At 45.4% G+C, this 19,390-nt stretch overlaps 1 protein-coding gene across 2 annotated transcripts in view; it reads left to right on the top strand.

The window, feature by feature from the left end:
- The first annotated feature begins 486 nt into the window (after nt 1-486).
- DSTYK (dual serine/threonine and tyrosine protein kinase) overlaps nt 487-19,390 on the top strand; it is a 52,527-nt gene continuing 33,623 nt past the window's right edge. For both annotated transcript variants that reach the window (XM_040985515.1, XM_040985514.1), the window contains exon 1: nt 487-934. In XM_040985515.1, coding sequence (XP_040841449.1) covers nt 673-934 — 262 coding nt within the window. In that variant the 5' untranslated portion in view covers nt 487-672. The remainder of the gene's footprint in view (nt 935-19,390) is intronic.

Genomic DNA, 19,390 nt, shown 5'->3' with positions numbered 1-19,390 from the left:
TAGACTCATCCAGGCAGAATAGGGGAGGAGCGTGGGGTGCGGTGGGGGCGCAAGACAAAGAAGACTTTCTTATTTCCAGCCAATTCCCCAGGTTCTACTGTATTGGGAAAGGGAGACAGCCACTCCTGGTAACCATCGCGATCATACTTCCTTCCTTTTCTTTGTTATTAAAATCTTCTGCTCTGATTACGGTCAGGCACCCCACTTCTGCGCACGAATTCTGCAGAATCCCTCTACTCCCGAATACTCTTGAAGGAAGAAGGATACACTTTCTCAAGTGAGAATAGCATGTAACCACAAGCACGGGTTAGGTTTTCACCCAAGGTGTGCTGAGGGTAGCCAGTCCCTTCCAATCACAGACGCCTGGTCCACCGCCTCCGCCTCTGGTTTCCGGCCCGGCCCGACTACAAGTCCCAGGAGGCCCTGCGGGGACTGCGTCCCCTTGTCATCCTTCCCTCACGCTCCTAGAGAGGGGGTGAGGAAGGTTCCGATCGCGGCGCACTGCGGGTTGGTTTGTTTGCCTCGGCCGTGACGGATGGTGGAAGCTCGGCCGACTGCAGGCGGGGGCGTCTGGAGGCGGATTCCTCCTCCCTAAAGCCCTGGGGGGCGGGGAGGAGGGAGGCCGGGCCAGTGGCTGGGGATCGAGCCGCAAAGACTGAGCGCGCGGAGGAGATGGAGGGCGACGGGGTGCCGTGGGGCGGCGAGCCCGTGTCGGGTCCCGGCCCCGGCGGCGGCGGAATGATCCGCGAGCTGATCCGGGGCTTCGGTCGCTACCGCCGCTACCTGGGTCGGCTGAGGCAGAACCTGCGCGAGACCCAGAAGTTCTTCCGCGACATCAAGTGCTCCCACAACCACAGTTGTCCCTCCTCCCCCACGGGCGGCGGGGCCGAGCCTGGCCCTGCCGGCGATGTCGCCGAAACCGGGCTGCCGGCTGGTAAGGCGGGCAGGCCCGAGGCGGAGAGGGCAGGGCCGGCCAAGTGGAGGGAGGACTGCGCCCATGCCCACGCCAAACAACCCGCGAAGACGCGGAAAGTGGGCGCCCGGACCTGGTCTGCCGGGACCCGGGGTGTCGTGAGAGGGCATCCCCGTGGGCGGGGGCCTGGGGAGCCGCCGGGAGCTCGTCATGGAGCCGGCGCGAGGATCGCCCGAGCGCGGGAGCTCAGGAGCAGGGCCCGGCCCCGGCTGTGCGCGCGGGGCACTGGGCAGGGCCGGGGTCCTCCACGCCCGAGGAGTGGGGAAAGGTGCTGGGGTTTGGGGGTCGAGTGGGCCCGAGCTGCGGTTCTCGGGTGGCAGGTGGAGGATGGAGGAGAGCGGTGTGCAGGAGTCCCTGGCTGGAGTGGGGGCGTGTGTCGATGAAGTGTGCGCAGAGATCTGGTGAAGAAGTTGGAGAGGGAAGGGATGGGGGATCACGCTGTCTTTAACCTTCTCCAACTTCATGTTTCCTTGTCAACAAACTGCCACTGGTAGGGGATTGGAGAAGAGTTTAAGTAGCGCGCCTTAATGAGAAAATCGATTGGATGGGAGGAAGCATTGGCATCCCAGAGGGGTGTTTAGTCTAGGGACACCATTGTGAAGAAGGCTGTGGGTTTACCGTTCTGATCCTCAGAAAAAAGTGGGCGTTCTTGTCACCCTAGGAGTGTTATTAGAAATACACCGTCTTGGGCCGGATCGGATTGTGCCTGAGTGGAAAAGGCAGTGGGCCCCAAGAATCAAACTTGGGAAGACCCCGGGGAGTTGGGGGAAAGCAGGGATGGAGTCTGACGCACATGGTTTGTGGCTGCACTTCAGAAATGGCAATGCTGAGCTCGGAACCTGAGACTCCGGGCTGCGTAAGTGCTTCCAAGTTTGTGAGTTTGGACCCAGAGTTTCGTATTTAATCTCCTCAATCTGACGAGGACTACCATAGATGGTGCTAAATATCTAGATAGATTCTGGTAGGGTCCCCATTGCTACTGTAGCTTTTAGTTGGCCTGGATATCTACTTAGAAAGCTTTTATTTTACTTGGGATAAATGAGAGGAGTGGTGGTTTGACATCTTCCATCCAGAGCTTGGTCCTTCTCGGTGGGGCCTTGCTGTGAGAGCTGGTTTCTGAGAGGCCATGGGCACACAGCTGCTGGGAAGCCTGGCTGTTTTTAGAGAAAGTAGATTCTCAGAATGTGTACTTTCACCCTCTCCTGGGCACTGCTTCCCGACAGTGCTTCCTTGCCTTTCTGTGCTCAGAAGTTTCTCTCCACTTCTCCTAAAACGCCCTCCATTGCTGCTGCTGTTTTACAACTATTGATTTTTCAGATTACCATTACAACAAGTCGGAGAGGTTTTCAAGGCACCCTAGTTGGTGCTGATTTCTATTCTTTAAAAGCCAACTGAAGAAATACAATCATACCTTTGTATTTTGCTTTGTTGGCTTTTCTAGTTGACTGCATCATAAACTAATCTGCCCATTTAACTCTCTTCACCCTCTGGAGTCTGTCCGCCCCAAAGGAAAGCTCCAGGAGGGCACAGGTGGTAGCATTGAAGCAGTTGCATTCTGTTCCATGTAATATCTTCCCTCCTTTTTGGTGTGAGGGGGTTTTATTTTGGAGGGTAAAAATGTACTGGGGAAAAAAAACTTGTGAGGTGGCACTTGCTAAGTGTATTTTCAGGATGCCTCCCCCCTCCCCCCGGCTTTTTAGATAATCATATTGGAAAGACAGCTAGCTCTCCTTTAAAAGACTGTCTTGATAAAGTCAAGTTCATTCAGATGCAGTCTCAACTTTGTTCTATGAATATTGGTTTCTGATTAACAGGGACGTGGAATGTTAAGAGAAAGCACTCTCCATTCTTAACTTGCAAGCCTCTGGAAGACTTTAATCATCATTTCAAAGTGAAAGTGCCTCTAGGGTGGAAGGACTTGAGCAATTAAAAATCTAGTGTTCATTCTGGGTGTGAAAGCATCAGACTATAAGGATGGCAACAGTCGCACAATTTCTGCGTCTCTTTAAAGTGTGCCATTTGTAATGCTCTGTAATATATAAAATTTTTAGCATTTTACCTTCAACTCTACCCCCCCTCGTAATGCTTCTTTCTTAAATTTTATAATTTTTTTTCTTGGGGTCAGTGTAGACAATATAAAAAGTACTTAATTATTTTTTAGATTATTTGAAAGAGTGACTAAGACAGACAGACACACACACACAGAAGTCAGGGTGGGGTAGAGATCAAAAGATCCCACCCATTCAGCTGGCTTACTCTTTGAACACCTGCAACAGCTACAGCTAGGCCAGCTGGAAGCTAGGAGCCAGAAACTCTATCCAGGTCTCTTGCTTGGGTGACAGGAATTCAAGCCCTTGGGCCATCACCCACTTCCTCCTGTGTGCATTAGCAGGAAGCTGGGTTGGAATCTTGGAATAGCCAGGACTTGAACTAGCATTCACATATGGGATGCAGATGTCCCAAGTGGTTGTACAATACCTGCTCCCATGATATTTTAGAAGTTAAAAAAACGGGGAAAACAGAACTCTGAGATATTTTTGAAGGGTTGTTTGGTCCGTACAAAGACCACTGAATTGTAAGTGAAGTTTGTATGATTTGATACCCTGCCTTGGTCTTCTTTTCTCCTGGCTGCTGAAGATACAACCCCCTCTGTTGATTTTCCTCTCTCTGAGGGTTTAGCAGTAATGAGATAAAGGCTCCAAGCACTTCTGAAGAAAGGCAGGGTGGAGTATTGCAGATGGAAAAGTGTTTTTCTTATTTTGTGATCCAGTATAGTTCCTAACTGTTGTACTTTGTCACAAGTTTCTCCATTTTGAGAAATTGGAAGGACTAAGATGTATCTGGTTGGAATGCCATGGTCAGTGCATGCAGCCTTCCTTAATCCTGGTTTCACCTCCTACTAAGTGGAAGAACTTGGGCAAGTGGAAGTTGTGCCATACCACAATTTCCTCAACTAGAACTTGAGATTATAATACTGGTTACCCCTAGAGTTGTTAGGAGTTAATATATGTATTTGTTTAGAATAATGGTGGGGGCCCAGGGACAGGTATTGGTGTAGTGGTTAAGACACCTTTTCGGAGGCCTGTGTCTCCTGTCAGGAACCTGTGTGCACCTCCTGGCTCTGCTCTGGATACCTGTTTCCAGGTGATGTGCATCCTGGGAGGCAGCAAGCGATAGGTCAACTGATTGAGTTCCTGTAACCCATATGGGAGAGCCAGATTGAGTTCCCAGCTCTTGACTTTGGCCTGATCCCAGCCCTAACCATTGTAGGCCTCTAGTGAGTGAATCAATGGACAGAAAATCTCTATTTGCCGTTCCACATAAATAAAATAATAAATAAATAGTGTTGTTTTTTAAGGTGCTATGTTAGTGTTAACAGAGTGAGTGGACTATGTGCCAGTCAATACACTCTTTGTGGAAGTAAAGTCAACTGAAGACACTGAGCTCGGTCTTGGGCATTTCCCTTCTACGTATTTTTCCTAGGAGAGAAAAAGTAATTACAATGATGATCATTATAGTACATCCACTTTGTTATGTTGGATGATGCATGGCAAGGACTAGAAAGAACTTAATCATCTAGTATGGTATCATTTGATCTAAGCCATATATATACATAACACATAAAACAAGGGGAAAAAGCAGAAAGTATTTTATATGAGTTGTAATTCTTGGATTTTTATAGCTCTTGCTTTTGCTTAGCTATGTTCCTGCCAGCATTCTTCACTTCTTTTTTTTGTCATGTTTAGTGTTAACTGAGGCTAGGATTTAAAAGGAAGGAGAGGGACAAACACTGTGGCACAGTGGATTAAACCACAATTTGGGACCCCTGTGTTCCATATTGGAGTGCCCCTTCAATTCCTGGCTACTTTCATGCTTTTTTTTTTTTTTAAGTTTTATTAATTTAATTGAAATTTATAGTTGCAGAAAGAGAAAGAGGGAGAGAAAGAGAAAGAGGGAGAGATAGAGATACTCCATCTGCTGGTTCACTCCTCAAAGAGCCCCAGTGGCCAGAGCTGAGCTAGTCTGAAGCAGGGAGTCAGGAACTTTTCTGGGTTTTCCATGTGAGTATAGGGGCCCAAGGCTTTGGCCCATCCTCGATTGCTTTCCTAGGTCATAAGCAGAAAGCTGGATGGGAAATGGAGCAGCTGGAATTCAAATCAGCACCCATATAGGATGCTGGTTTCACAGGTGGAGGATAAGTTCACTATGCCACTGTGCTGGCCCCAGCTACTCCCATTCTAATCAGGCTTCCTGCTAATGCACCTAGAAATGCAGTGAATGATGGCCCGAGGACTTGAGACCAAAGTTGGAGACCCAAATGGAGTTTCTTATTCCTGGCTTTGGTGTGTCTGAGCTCCAGTGTGGTGGGCTCTTGAGGAGTGAACCAGCAGATAAATACATCCCACTTAATACATAAATACATTTCTCTCACTTTCACTCTGTGTGTGTGTGTGTGTTAAATCTTTTTTTTTTTTTTTTAAAGGAGAAGCACTAGTGCATTTATTGGAAATCAAACATTTCTCTTGGGCTAGAATGCTTACTTAACATAGACTTTTTTTGGGAAATAGATATTAGCAATGTAAAAGGATCATAAAGGGTGACGTTTGGGGAAGGGACAAAAGCTGGGTGAATTGTGGGTGGAAGTGGAGTTGCTGTGCTGCCTAGTAGTTACTTGATCTGCCTGTGCAGTTCACAGAAAGAGAAGGCGCTGAAATTGGACTTCCTAAAACCCTCTTTTCCCACGTGTACCAAAACCTTTTTACCTCTTCCTCTTAGGGAAATAGCATACTGTAATCAAAAACAGGCATAAAAGCACTTAAATCATACTTGGGCTCTTATTGTAGTGTACGCTCTTGGTAGCTTTGTGACTTGGGACTGGTTTCTTAGGCTATTTGAAGCTTGGATTCTTCATATATAAAACAAGAATGATATACAGAGCCATATTCTGTGTGATTCCATTTATATGAAATGTCCAAAATAGGCCAATTTGGAGATGGAAAGTAGGTTAGTGACTGCCGGGGAACGAGGAACATGAGGAGTGAATGCTTAGGGAGATAGGGTTTGTTTAGGGGACTGAGGCTGATCACCAAAATGGTTCTACAGCCTTGGGAATATGCTAAAATCCACTGACTTGTCCCTATGAAAAGGGCAAATTACATCTCAAAAAAAAAAAAAAATAGAAGTGATGAGGCTGACGTCTGACAACCTATGGAAAAGCACAGAATTGGTGCCATTCAAGTGTGTGTGTGTGTGTTTTTGGTGAGCATTAGATTAGGAAGTTGGAACGTGGGAATGGGGGAAGAATAAGGGCAGGAAGAAAGAAATGTGGGACAGCCATTTTGAGCTGGAGCCAGATTTAGGTCCTGGTCTCAAGGCTCCCAGTCCAATTCTGCTTTTTGTTCTTTTCTGACCTAACCAGGGGAATTTAAAACACACTCGGGCAGCAGCCGGGAGACTTTATTACAAATGACTCATGCGCCAAGCTGCATGGCCTGCCGTGGAGCCATAATTTACTTTAGTGTGAGATTTTATTGAACCGAATAAGCATAATATGACTCGACCCACTGAAGCCCTCATGTCAGTTGGGGCGCCCTAACTTTCAGAGCCCCAGTCCCCTCTTTGTTGCTCCTGCTTCCTGCTACTCCCTTGAGAGACCTGGGAGGAAACGGCCTCCCCAGCACAGTGGCACTTTGCACCCTTTGCCTTTTTAGCCTCTCCCTTCCTAATCTTCCTTTCCTGGGATAATCGGTTTCCCATGCCCAGTCCAGGCTGCTGTGAAGAAGGGTTGGAAAATTCTGCCTGCTCTTACAAAACGTTATTGCCTATAAGCTTATTATTATTTGCAGCATGTTCAGTGTTGTCTTCAGAGTCGTTACTGATCTCACTGTGGTTAATGCTTTAATCTTGGCAACTAGTTTTTCAAGAAAGCATAGAGTTAAATTAAAATGCAGTCTGATGGTTACATTTTGGTTTGCTCTTCTCCCTCCCCCCAAATCCCTCATGCTTTGTTCTTTGTTTTGAGTGAAGAACAAGGAATCTTACTGTAAGAAATGCACTTTAAAAACAATCTTGAAAATGAAAGCTCAAAAAAAAAAAAGCTAAAAAAATGAGCTATTAAAGTGAAGGCAAAGAGTATATGTTGTAGTGGAGCATCCACTAACATGGAGCTGCCACTTAACATGCCTGTATCCCAGGTCAGAGGGCTTGGGATTGATTTCAGGCTTTTCCGCTTCCAATCCAGCTTCCTACTAACGTGCTGGGAAGCACCGGTGTATGGCTTCCTGCCACTCAATGGATGACCAGCATGGCGTTCTTGACTCCTGGCTCTAGTCTGGCCCAACCCTGGCTATTGCGGCCATTTGGGATTTGCCAGCAGATGAAGATCTCTCTCTATTAGTTTGTCTTTCAAATAAATAGATAGATAAATTTTAAAAAGTAAAGTAATGGTATCGATGGGTTTCACTGTATACCTGTTGCTTAATTCCTGTAGGCTCTGGCCATGGAGATAATGTTTTATTTGCTGATTCCTTCCTTCTTCTCTTCCTCCCTGAGTATCTACAGCCCCGATCCTGCCTCTCTGTGATAACTGGTTGTACTCAGCCCGCCAACTAGACAAGGAACCCCTGAAGGAAGAGACTGTGTTGTGCTCCTCCTTGGGTTACCTGCAAAGCCTCTCACAGTGCTTTGTGTGTAACAACAAGTAAAGATCTCTTATTTTCTTTTTTTAAAGATTTATTTATTTATTGGAAAGTCTGATATACAGAGAGGAGGAGAGACAGAGAGGAAGGTCTTTCGTCCGATGATTCACTCCCCAGCTGAGCGCAACGGCCGATGCTATGCCGATCCGAAGCCAGGAGCCTCTTCCGGGTCTCCCACGCGGGTGCAGGGTCCCAAAGCTTTGGGCCGTCCTCAACTGCTTTCCCGGGCCACAGGCGGGGAGCTGGACAGGAAGCGGGGCTGCCGGGATAGAACCGGCACCCATATGGGATCCCGGGCGTGCACCACTTGCGCCACCGCGCCGGGCCCCAGTGAATTCTTTGTTTTTTAAAGAGTTATGTATTTTATTGAAAAGTCAGATACACAGAGAGGAGGAAAGACAGAGAGGAAGATCTTCTATCCAATGATTCATTCCCCAAGTGATCACAATGGCCGGAGCTGCGCCGATCCAAAGCCAGGAGCCAGGAACCTCTTCCAGGTTTCCCGTATGGGTGCAAGGTCCCAAAGCTTGGTCCATCCTCCACTGCTTTTCCAGGCCACAAACAGGGAGCTGGGTGAGAAGCAGGGCTGCTGGGATTAGAACTGGTACCCATATGGGATCCTGGCGCAAGGCAAGGACTTGAGCCACTAGGCTACTGAGCCGGGCCCAGTAAATTCTTAATATTCATTTACTCATCAAGTCTGAATGTCTGGCTTTTTTTTTTTTTTAAAGATTTATTTACTTTTATTGGAAAGTCAGATATACAGAAAGGAAGAGAGACAGAGAGGAAGATCTTCCTTCTGATGGTTCACTCCCCAAGTGACCACAGCAGCTAGAGCAGAGCCCTGGAGCTCTTCTGGGTCTCCCACACGGGTGCGGGAACCCAAGGCTTTGGGTCGTCTCTGACTGCTTTCCCAGGCCACAAGCAGGGAGTTGATGGGAAGCAGGGCCGCCGGGATTAGAACCGGCGACCATATGGGATCCTGGCATGTGCAAAATGAGGACTTTAACCACTACACTATTGCGCTGGGCCCAATGTCTGGCTTTTTACAGATGTGCTAACGTGTTATGAATTCCATGTTGGTGCTGTGAAAGATTAGAGTTTAATTGAGTCTCTTTCAAAGTATTTTTTTAATCAATTGGTTACTTATTTAACCATTTTAAAATGATTTTTTAAAGGAAGTGAGCCAGGCATATGGGGATTTGTGAGATTAAATGGCATTGATAGGATGGGGATTGAGATGTTCCACGTGCTTTCAGGCTGTGCAAGGAATTAGCCATATTTTCCATTGGTGGGGTGGTGAAAGTTGTGTGGTGTAGATGCAGTGTAATTTCATCATGATTACTGTGATGAATTTCCCTCATCTCCATGTATTTTTTTTTAAGTTTTTTTTTTTTTTGGGAAAGTCAGATATACAGAGAGGAGGAGAGACAAGTGGTTCCAACAGCTGGAGTTGAGCTAATCAAAAGCCAGGAGCTTGGATCCTCTTCTGGGTCTCCCACGTGGGTGCAGGGTCCCAAGGCTTTGGGTCATCCTTGACTGCTTTCCCGGCTACAAGTAGGGAGCTGGCAAGAAATTAGAGAAGCCAGGACATGAACCGGTGCTCATATGAGATCCCAGCACATACAAGGCGAGGCGTTTAGCCACTAGACTACTGTGCTAAGCCTACTATGTGTTTCTTAGAGATTACTTACAGAGCAACCAGAAATAGGACTGGGAGGTGTGTGGGTGGATGTGGTTTGTTCCCTAGCAGTTCTGAGACCTAAGGTGAATTTGGTCCTTCTTCAGGGAAACGGTCTGCCTCTGGGGCTGATTAGTGTTTCTTTCTTCGTGGTCCAGGGAATCTGAGTGTTGTCACTCATAATAACTTGATAGCTAGGAGTCCATGTGGATACAGGTTTTATTAACCTGCAGAGAGCTGACTGTGGGCCCCTAGCTGGATGTCCAGTCTCAGTGTCAGCTGTTCCTAGGCTTGAATGTTGATCCTGTTTTGTGCCAGATGAGCAGTCTGGTGAGCTTGGGGGATGCTGGAATTTGACGTATGAGCAGAGGAGAGCAGATGTCATGGTGGTTGGGGCTTGTGCCCTGTTAGTTTTGAACTATAAACCAGGCTGTCCAAGAAATGTTCTTTTGGGAATAATATTCTTGTGAAGTTTACACCAAAGTCTCTGAAGGGAAGTCAGTCGGAGCTTGGAGACTGACTGGGGAAGTGTCTGCCACATGCAGTGCATCTGGCTCAGGCAGTGCAGTGGTCTGGATCTACTTCCCAGCCCTGTGGGAACCTTCTGACCACCATCCTTTGGAGTTGGGCTGTAACTGCTAGGCCTTCGCTCCCTGGGGTGGCATTCTCTGGGCAGGAGGAAGGAAGTAGGACTTGAGGATTGTTATGCTTTTCACTTGTCTAACTAAATGATACATCAGAACTCTATCAAAGGAAGATGTCTGAGTTATGTATTTATAACAGCCTTTGATTTTAAAATTTGCATTTCTTTTTTAAAAAAAGTGCTTTTATCCTCTTGGGTATAAAAAAAAGTCTAACTTTAGCTTTGTCATATTAAGAGCTTTAGGGCCTATGTCAGACAAATGTGACTTTCATGGAGTTCCAAATTTTTTTTTATTTGTGGCTTTTTCAATCTTCATGACAGGAAGGGAATTTCCCAGGTTTTTGTTTTGTTTTGTTTTTTAAATCAAACCGAACTTTCCAGAGCAAGGACTAAGGTCCAATGACAAATGCAGATAGGTTACAAGATTAGTTTCAATAGAAGCTCTTTCTGTTCAAATTAGGGAAACAGTGACTGAACCAATTTGGAATCTACTTTTTATGACTATTCTATGAAACATACCCTGGCCTTAGCCCTTAATATTATGGAGAAACATAAGTGCAAGGAGGAATGTAGAGGGGGTGTAGTTAGTAGGAAAAAATCCAGTTTTACTGTTAGGCATTGCAGAGCTCCTCTGGGGAAACTTATTTCGCTTTCTCCTGATGGAGCAGCTGGCCTGCTGTGGTAGCTCTTGTTCCATGGAAAGAAATGGAGACATTCTGCTGCTCCAACCTGGAAAAGTGTTTTTCTGGAGTGGGCGTTGTGTTGCAGGGTTAAGCCATGGGTTGGGATGCTTGTATCCCAAATCAAGTGTCTGCAATCGAGTCTTGTGTCCATTTCCTGTAATGTGTGCATGGGGAGGCAGTGTTTATTGGCCCAGGCGCCTTGGTCCCCACCTCAGAGACCCGGATAGAGTCCTCAGCTTCTGGTCTCGGCCTGGCCTAGCCCTGACTGTTGTGGGCATTTGGAGAGTGAACCAACAGGTGGAAGATCTGTCTTTGCCTTTAAAATAAATACAAGTTAAAAGAAAAAGCTTTATTTTATTTATTTGAAAGGTAAAGTTACAGAGAATGAAGGAGAAAGGAGGAGGAGGAGCATGGAAGGGAGAGAGAGAGAAAGAGATAGAGTTACCCCAAATGACCACAATGGCCAGGGCTGGGACAGACTGAAGCAAGGAGCTAGGAGTTCTTTAGGTTTCTCATGTGGGTCCAAGAACCCAAGTACTTGGATCATCTGCTGCTGCTTTCCCAGCCACATTAGCAGGGGGCTGGATTGAAAGTAGAGCAGCTGGAACTTGAACTGGTGTCTGTGAGAAGTTGGCCTGCAGTGGCTTTACCCAACACCAGCCTCATAACTAAAACTTTTTTTTTAAGGCAAGAGAAATGACTTTTTATGGAAGAGTAATCTGTTTGTGATAAAGAGGAGTCCTGCATTCCTGAAGAGATGACTATGTCTTCTCTCCCACTGAGTAAATAGAAATGGCCACTGCAGGCAGTACGAAGTCTTCTTGATTAATGAACTTGATGGTTGCAGATAACTTCTTGTGTGTCCTATGCTGAAGGATGTTGGTCTATACTGCTTAGTTTCATGGATTTCGATTCCAAATTTTATTCATATTTAGGTTAGTGCCCTGAATTCCTCAGATTCTGATTGACAACACTGAACCATCCTAGGAAGAGTGAAAAGGTAGATGATGATGTGCAGGGAGTATGACAATAAAACTGTTATTGTTGAAGCCCTAATGTTATTGTCTGTGTTGTATGCTCTCCTGCTGTTTTATTTTTGGTCAAGTAAAATGTTGTCTACTGATCTCTTTCCTGTAAGATCCATATTTGTGTATGCTTTTCTAGATATCCCTCTGGATCATTATATATAATGTCAAACCCACATAAGCATTGCCAGAGCAAACCAAAAACGCTCATCCTCCTCCTTGTACATTTCCCTGCCCTTACCATTTTAATGCATTTGTTTCCTTAGCCACCGGCCATATAGATGATGTCTGTCCTCTTCTAAACCTTTGTGGAGGAAGATGCAGATATGTTGTCTCATCTCCCAACAGTCTGGGATGCCTTGCTCCCAAACAAGGGCGTGCTTCCACACAGCAGTGTGTAGCATTCCACATCAGCAAGTCACCATTGATTCAGGCCTGCCACCCAGTCCACAGGCCTCATTCAGGTTTTGCCAACTGGCCTAACAACGTCTCTTGCTTTTTGGTCCAGGGTCTGATCTGGGAACACATACTGCATTGAGTTGCAGTGTTCTTTCAGATTCCCTTCATCTGAGACACTTCCATGCCTTTCCCTGACATTGCTGTCTCAGCAGATTTAAGTAGCAGGCCTGATGTTCTATAGGGTGACCTTCCTTCTGGGTCCTTAGGTCAAGAGCTCTTCCGAGGACGAGGCATCCTTTGTAACTCCTTCCTACCTCACTGGTGGGATTTTTTTTAAAACTTATTTTGTCTTTATTTGTTTGAAAGGCAGAGTAACAGAAAGAAAATATTCCAATTTGCTGATTCACTCACCAAATGGCCTCAGTCACCTGGGGCTGGGTCAGGGTGAAGCCAGGAGCCAGAACTCCATCCAGATCTGCCATATGGATGGCAGGCATCCAAGAGCTTCAGCCATCACCTGCTGTCTCCCAGAATGTGCATTAGCAAGGAGCAGGATCGGAAGCGAAGTGGGGACTTGACCCCAGGCACATGTTTATGGGAGGTGAATGTCCCAAGTAGCAACTTAACCTACTGCTCCATAGGCCCACTCCAGTAGTGGGTTTTGTAATACTCTTTCTGCTGTAAGGAAGAACCTTTTAGGGCCTGAATTGTGGCATAGTGGATTAAGCCACTGGCTGTGATACCAGTATCCCATGAGTGCTAATTTGAGTCCTGGCTGCTCTTCTTCCAATCCAATTCCTTGCTAATGCACTTGAGAAAGCAGCAAAATGTGATCAAAATATTTGCGCCTCTGGCACCTATGTGGGAGACCCTGATGTAGTTCTAACCTATTGCGGCCATTTGGGGAGTGATCCTGCAGATGGAAAATAGTTCTGTTTTTCTCTTTGTGACTCTGCCTTTCAAATAAATAATCTCTTAAAAAAGAAAAAAAAAGAACCTTTTTGTTTCTTTAGTTATTTATGTCAGTGCATAAAATGTTTTATTTATTATGTTTTAATGTGTTATAATCTCTTACTATCATTTTTTTTTTCTGTTTCTGTTTCACTTGTCCCCAGTTTGATCAGTATGTCTTCTTGAAAGGAGCCACAATTCTTGTATCTTTATTACATGTCCCCAACCTTGGATTACTTTTAATGGTTCCAAGCCTTCCAAATGACAGAATCTAACCCCTCTGTGGAGTATGGAGTTGGCTTCCTTCGAGGAATCTCTTCTACCTCTGCAGCCCAATAAATTACAGTGTTAGCTGCCAGTTGTGTTTCTGTTCCTGCTGTAGCAGGATCAGCCCAGGAACAGTTTCACCCAAAAAGAAACTTAGCAGGCTCCTGAGTGCCTTCTCATTTCATGTGGCTTGCAGTGGTGTCACCCTCTAGCAGGGAGACGGCCTCCTTCTTCCCACGGGTCAGGGCAGTCTGCCCTTAAAGACACGGCCACCAGATGGGAGAGCCTTTGTGCCAGCTTGCTTCTTCAGCTTCCTACAGGAGCTCTCACTCCTTGAGTGCATTGTAGGCTGTGATCTCCAGACAGCAACCCTTTCCAACCAAAACGCATAACAATGTTTTGATCAGTGATGACCACATATATGACCATGGTCCCAGAAGATCATATTGCCTAATGACATTGTCAATGTGTTAGTTTGTCTGGGTTCATTCCTGGATGCTTCTATAATGACAGAATTGCCCAAAAGCATATTTATCTGAACTTTTTCTCTCATTAAGTGGCTGTGCCTTGTACTTACTTGGTCCTGAAATTCTAAAACACAGATGCCTTAAGTTTGTGTTGTCTCTAAACAAAGTGTCATCTGTGTCACTGGGACTCTTTTTAATTTAGCTGAAGGCCATTGAACTTGTTTAGGAATGATGGTTATTTCTTGGCAAGAATATTTTTTCTTTTAACTTTTAAATGCTTGTAGTAGAACTGATTGTAATAGAAAGAATATATTGCATCCATTTCTCAACTTAGGATTTAAGACTTAGATGACATCATGTATTGGTGGAAGTGAATATTTATGTCACTGGTTACTCCAATTTGTTGTAAAATTCTTTGCATTTCATTTACTTTCAGAGAGCACTTAAGATGACTTGCCATAAAAGCGTATGTTCTGGGAAATTCACTGTTAAAGACAAGATACAGGAAAGGAAGGAAGCCTTGAGTGCCAGAAGCAAGGATTGGTGTCATCACTCTGTGGAGACCTGGTTTACACCCGATGTCCTTGTCAACACCATGAGTTTGTAGGGGTGGAAAAGAAGAGGGTCACAGTGGATACCTCCATCACAAAGGACAGGGAAAAGTGTAACTGATTTCTTTAGTCCAGGTTTTACCTGGCACAGGAGCCATCAGAAATGAACATCCAAAGACCTAGGAAAGACCACATTTTTGTACTTAAGTTTGATAAAGACTAGACAGGTACATGGAAGCATGACAGTACAAAAACTAAATGAGTGTGTGGTAATACACTAAGAGGGAAAGCCTGCAAAGCCTGTCTCTTTATTTTCTTGGTCTCTCTCAGTAGCACCTGCCCCGCAGGTGTGGGACAGAACGCCTTGGGAAGGAGGGTCTTTATAGGAGGAGGGAGAGTGTGACCTTCCTAGTTTTGTGGCTTGCTTTAGGCAGGGAGTTCTTGTCTGCACAAACCTTGCTGGGGAGGAGGAATTCTGGTTTCAGTCATTCACTTGGGGAAGACAGGAGCGTGGGAAAGAGCCTGCTGCTAAGGACCTCTGGGCTCCTTGAGTTCACAGTCCGCAATATATCCAAGTGTCATATTTTGGGATACCATGTTGGAGGCCCTAACAAGTTGCAATAATATAATAAAGTGAAAACATGGTGTTCCATTTCATTCAGCTCCATTCAGAGCCTTCTGTGCTTTGGCCATAGTCTGCACCTTATTCTGGCCTTCACTTATGTCTCCCAGGTATATCACTTGGAGTGGAAAACTGGCAGGAAGGAGAATGTATGGATGCAAAATCTTCTGCATAACTGCAAAGGTGATTTAAACCGAGTGTCTTTCCTAATAGAGCCTTAGCATTTCTTCTGTCCTAACTTTCCTTCTTAGAATAGTTTTAATTTCAAACCTGATTAGTAATACACATCGGCTGATAAAAGGAGCACTAAGAATTCCTCTGAAAAACACCCATGGCTTCTTTTGGAAAAGGGACTCTAGAGATGGTAGGGAGATGAACAATCGCATTTTTTTCTGTGTGTGCACCAGCCAGTGGTGCTACTTAGCATTTCTCCTCGGGCTTTATTCCTCTTACAGAGGGATAACTTTCATAAGGACAGATAGTTCAATTGGGATTCTGCAGTTACCAAGTTCTATTTGGCCTCAGATTGGGTGGTGAGGAGATTGCCTACTGCCAAGCATTCACCTGGGACCCAGGTATCATTCCTGCACAGTGTTGTAAAGAAACTTGTTTCGCTTTTTAAGTTTTTGTTACTAAACATGTAAATGCAGGTAACAGTCATCAGAGTCATGACCATTAAGTAGTGAGATAAGGTGAATGAAATGATAAGTACATTTTAAGGCTCAAGAAATGCCATCTAAAGCAGGCAAACAAAATGGGTATCTCCTTAAGGTGCTCTCCTCCTTTGCTTAGCTTGAAACTTTTGAGAAGCAGCCTCATTCAAGATAATCTGTATTTAAGAACAACCTCCAAGGGGTGGGGTGGTTTACACTTGGGACAACTTGATTTGAATTTTCATCCAGCCAAAGTTGGCAGGGGCAACATGCACCAGCTGAGAAGCTGTGTGCTACCTTCTGGCAGCCAATATGCAAATGATGTTGTATTAATTACCAAAGAAAACCTGATTAACCCAGAAGTCCTTTAACTGTCAGCAAGGCAGCTGCCCTGACTCTGGAACAGATTTTCCTCTTCCCTCCTATGGTCTGCAGCTTTTAATCTTTTCCTCAGAGGCCTGCTGGGACTGCACCGTAGGTCTTGGAGCCCCTGACTGATTCAGGCAGCTTTCTGCTCTGTAGTTATAATGGTCGGGGGCATTGCGTAATTACTTTCATATATGATTTAAAAGAAAAACAACCAGACTGTCTCTCATCTCCCATGCATCATTTTTTTTAACAGTAAAAATGGGCAGTATTCTAAGATTGCAGACTGGCATGGATGTTAGAGATGATCAGATCCAACTCCCCTAGCTTGCAGATGAATGAATCGAGGTTCAGAAAGATGCGGAGGCTTGCCGAGGTCACCTGGCTCATCAGGGATGAAGCTGCCACCAGGCCTTCTGCCCTGCACTCCAGTGCTGGCCCCACTTCTGTGTTGTGCTCCTCATTGCTGAGCCAAGTGCCCTAAGAAGCAAGGAGTCAGCCCTTCTTCTTTCAGCTTCATTTTTCTCCATGCCCTCATTCAAATCTGATAGATAATTTAGATAGCGGTTAAAAATCTAAAGACTAAGATGTATGCAAAAATGGTGATATTTTGAAAAATAGGGGCCAGCATGGTGGTGCATAGCATAGCATGCTGATCTTCCACCTACAGCACTGGTATCCTATATGGGCACTGATTGAAGACCTGGCTATACCACTTCCAATACAACTCCCTGCTTATAGACTTGGAAAGCAATGGAGGATGGCCCAAGTCTTTAGGCCTCTGTACCCATGTGGGAGACCTGGAGAAAGCTCCTGACTCCTAGCTTTGGACCAGCCTGACTCTGGCTGTTGTAACCATTTGGGGGGTAAACCTGTGAATGGAAGACCTGTCTGTCTCACCTTCTCTCTCTGTAAAATCTTTGAAATAAAAATAGAAAAATCTTTAGGAAAAGAAAAAACAGATAGTGGTATCCCTATCAAGCTTCTTAAGTCCAATAGTCTGTGCATAGAACCCTGGCATAGTAACTGTAAACTGGACTCCAGCCTCCTTTTCATCATACTGATTGTTGGTTGTTCGACAATAGCAGGTTTATTTGTAGTAGCTGTTTTGGGAGTTGTGGCAAGGGGAAGGTGCTCATTTGGATCAGATGAATGATGAGGTGTGTCGGCTGTGGTTTTGGTGGAGGCAACACACTTTATTGGCTTTCCTGTGGTCAACACTTTGTCCCAGAGGTGTTAGATCTTCTCCCCCGGGTCCAAAGAAGTGGCTTCAGTGGTTTCCCTCTCTATTATCTGTCCCCTCAGTTGCTGTAACAAAGTGCTGGTTTGTTTTTATTATTGTCAGACAATGCTTATTGTAGGAATTGAGAGCTTGTTCGTTTGGTTTTTTAAAAAGATTTATTTATTTATTGGAAAGTCAGATATACAGAGAGGAGGAGACACAGAGAGGAAGATCTTCTGTCCGATGATTCACTCCCCAAGTGAGTGCAATGGCCGATGCTATGCTGATCCGAAGCCAGGATTCAGGAACTTCTTCGGGTATCCCACACGGGTGCAGGGTCCCAAAGCTTTTGGGCTGTCCTTGACTGCTTTCCCAGGCCACAAGCAGGGAGCTGGATGGGAAGTGGAGCTGCCGGGATTAGAACTGGTGCCCATATGGCATCCTGGCACGTTCCAGGTGAGGACTTTAGCTGCTAGGCCACGCTGCTGGGCCCAAGAGGTTGTTAGTATAAATCCACACTTAGGCGTGGGGTTGAGAATCTCAGGAGAACTGGCGAAAGAGGAAAGCTGGGAGGTGTGGATGAGAGTGGAGAGACTCACCAACTTCACCTGCTCAGGCTGAGACAGTGCTAGTTCTGTTCTTCAAGGTGAGCTCTGTATCTTGTCCACATCTGTTGTCCATGGTGACATGAAGCAAGTTTTTAGGAATGACAGTTGCTCTTCAGTTGTCTGTGATGACATTGGACTTCTCAAAACACCTCGTGGATTTGCTGATAACTTCCTGTAAACAACTCTGTAACAAATGGAACCTTTTTAAAGAAAATATTTTATCTATTTATTATTTATTTGAGAAACAGAGAGAGAAAATGAGTGAGAATCTTTTCCAGCCACTGCTTCACTCCCCAAATATCTTCAATTCCCCAAATATCTTTGTCCTCAGCCAGGACAAAGCCAGAAGCCAGGAATTCTATCTGGGTCCAAATGGGAAGAAGAGACCCAAGTGCTGGGGCCCTCACCCACTGCATTCCATGTTGGGTGGCAGTAGCAGCAATAGGACTCAATCTCAGGCATTCCAACGTGGGATGCAGGTGTCCCAGTTGGTGGCTTGATGCACTGTGTCACAACACCTGTGCTTTCTTTGTGTAACATTACCCATTTCGTATGTGTCAGTCATTGGGTTGGGTGTTTTGGGTACAGAAACAAGATTGTTCTTCCTACTTTAACAATTCTAACCAGGTAATCAGCATTAATTGTGGCAAGAATAGTCTAATTATAAAGAAGGGATGAAGGGACTTGGGACCACCCCACTGTAACATGCACAGTGGTCACAACAGGCAGTTGGCCAAGTTCCCTTGATTTTTGACTGTGGGCTGAAGACTAGGCAGTGTTCTAGAATTTCAGTGCTGTGCTTAGAAAGTACCTTGCATGGAATGATTCATGGAGTTAATGCTCTTTGTTCTTCCAGAGCAGCCTGTCTCTTTCACAGTGGAGGCATTTCCTTGTCTCAGTGTCTGGTGTCGCTAATGTATGTGTGTGGGACCAGGTGAAGCCCTTACAAACAGTTATGAAAGACAGAGCCATAACGAAATGCACAGAGGGGCCTACATGAACACAGACCTCTTTAAACTTTTGGGTGTTGCCGTGTGTCAGAGACGGAAACTTGAGGATTTGAAATAGTAGATACAGTCCTAATCAGGTCTGCCCTGCTTCAATTATATGAACAAAATAAACATTACACAAATGGTTTAATGGAACTTATGGTGAAGTGACTAAAGGGAATACTATTTCAGTTAGTGCCACCCAACATTTCAATTATGTTGTTTGTATTTGGCTAGATTATTTGACCTTCGTACAGCCAAGAATTGCATGTCTGAGCCTTTCTGAACACATATAGGGGTTGCCTAAATCTTAGATGTGGAAAAGTGATGAAGGGATCTAGTTTAGATCAAAGTGATGCTGAACTAGTTCTGGGTCCTTTTTCCCAAGCAGAGGCTGTCATGTTTAGGAAGCACTTGTTTGCTGTTGAACACTGTTTAAGCCTGTTTAAAGTTGACATCTATGTGGAGTGGTGGGTGTCCTGAGAGCAGAATGTTTTGGAGACAGATAACAGCTCTTCCTAGACTTGCCTGGATGTTATCCTAATAGGCAGCTCTTTCCCTTTGTTTTTTCCAGGGTCTTGTCATCCATAAA

Source organism: Ochotona curzoniae, unplaced genomic scaffold, assembly GCF_017591425.1.
Source record: "Ochotona curzoniae isolate NIBS_2020 unplaced genomic scaffold, NIBS_Ocur_1.0 contig_430, whole genome shotgun sequence".
Lineage (NCBI taxonomy): Eukaryota > Metazoa > Chordata > Mammalia > Lagomorpha > Ochotonidae > Ochotona > Ochotona curzoniae.
The sequence above is the reverse complement of the archived record's forward strand: the minus strand, read 5'-3'. Positions and strand labels throughout refer to the sequence as shown.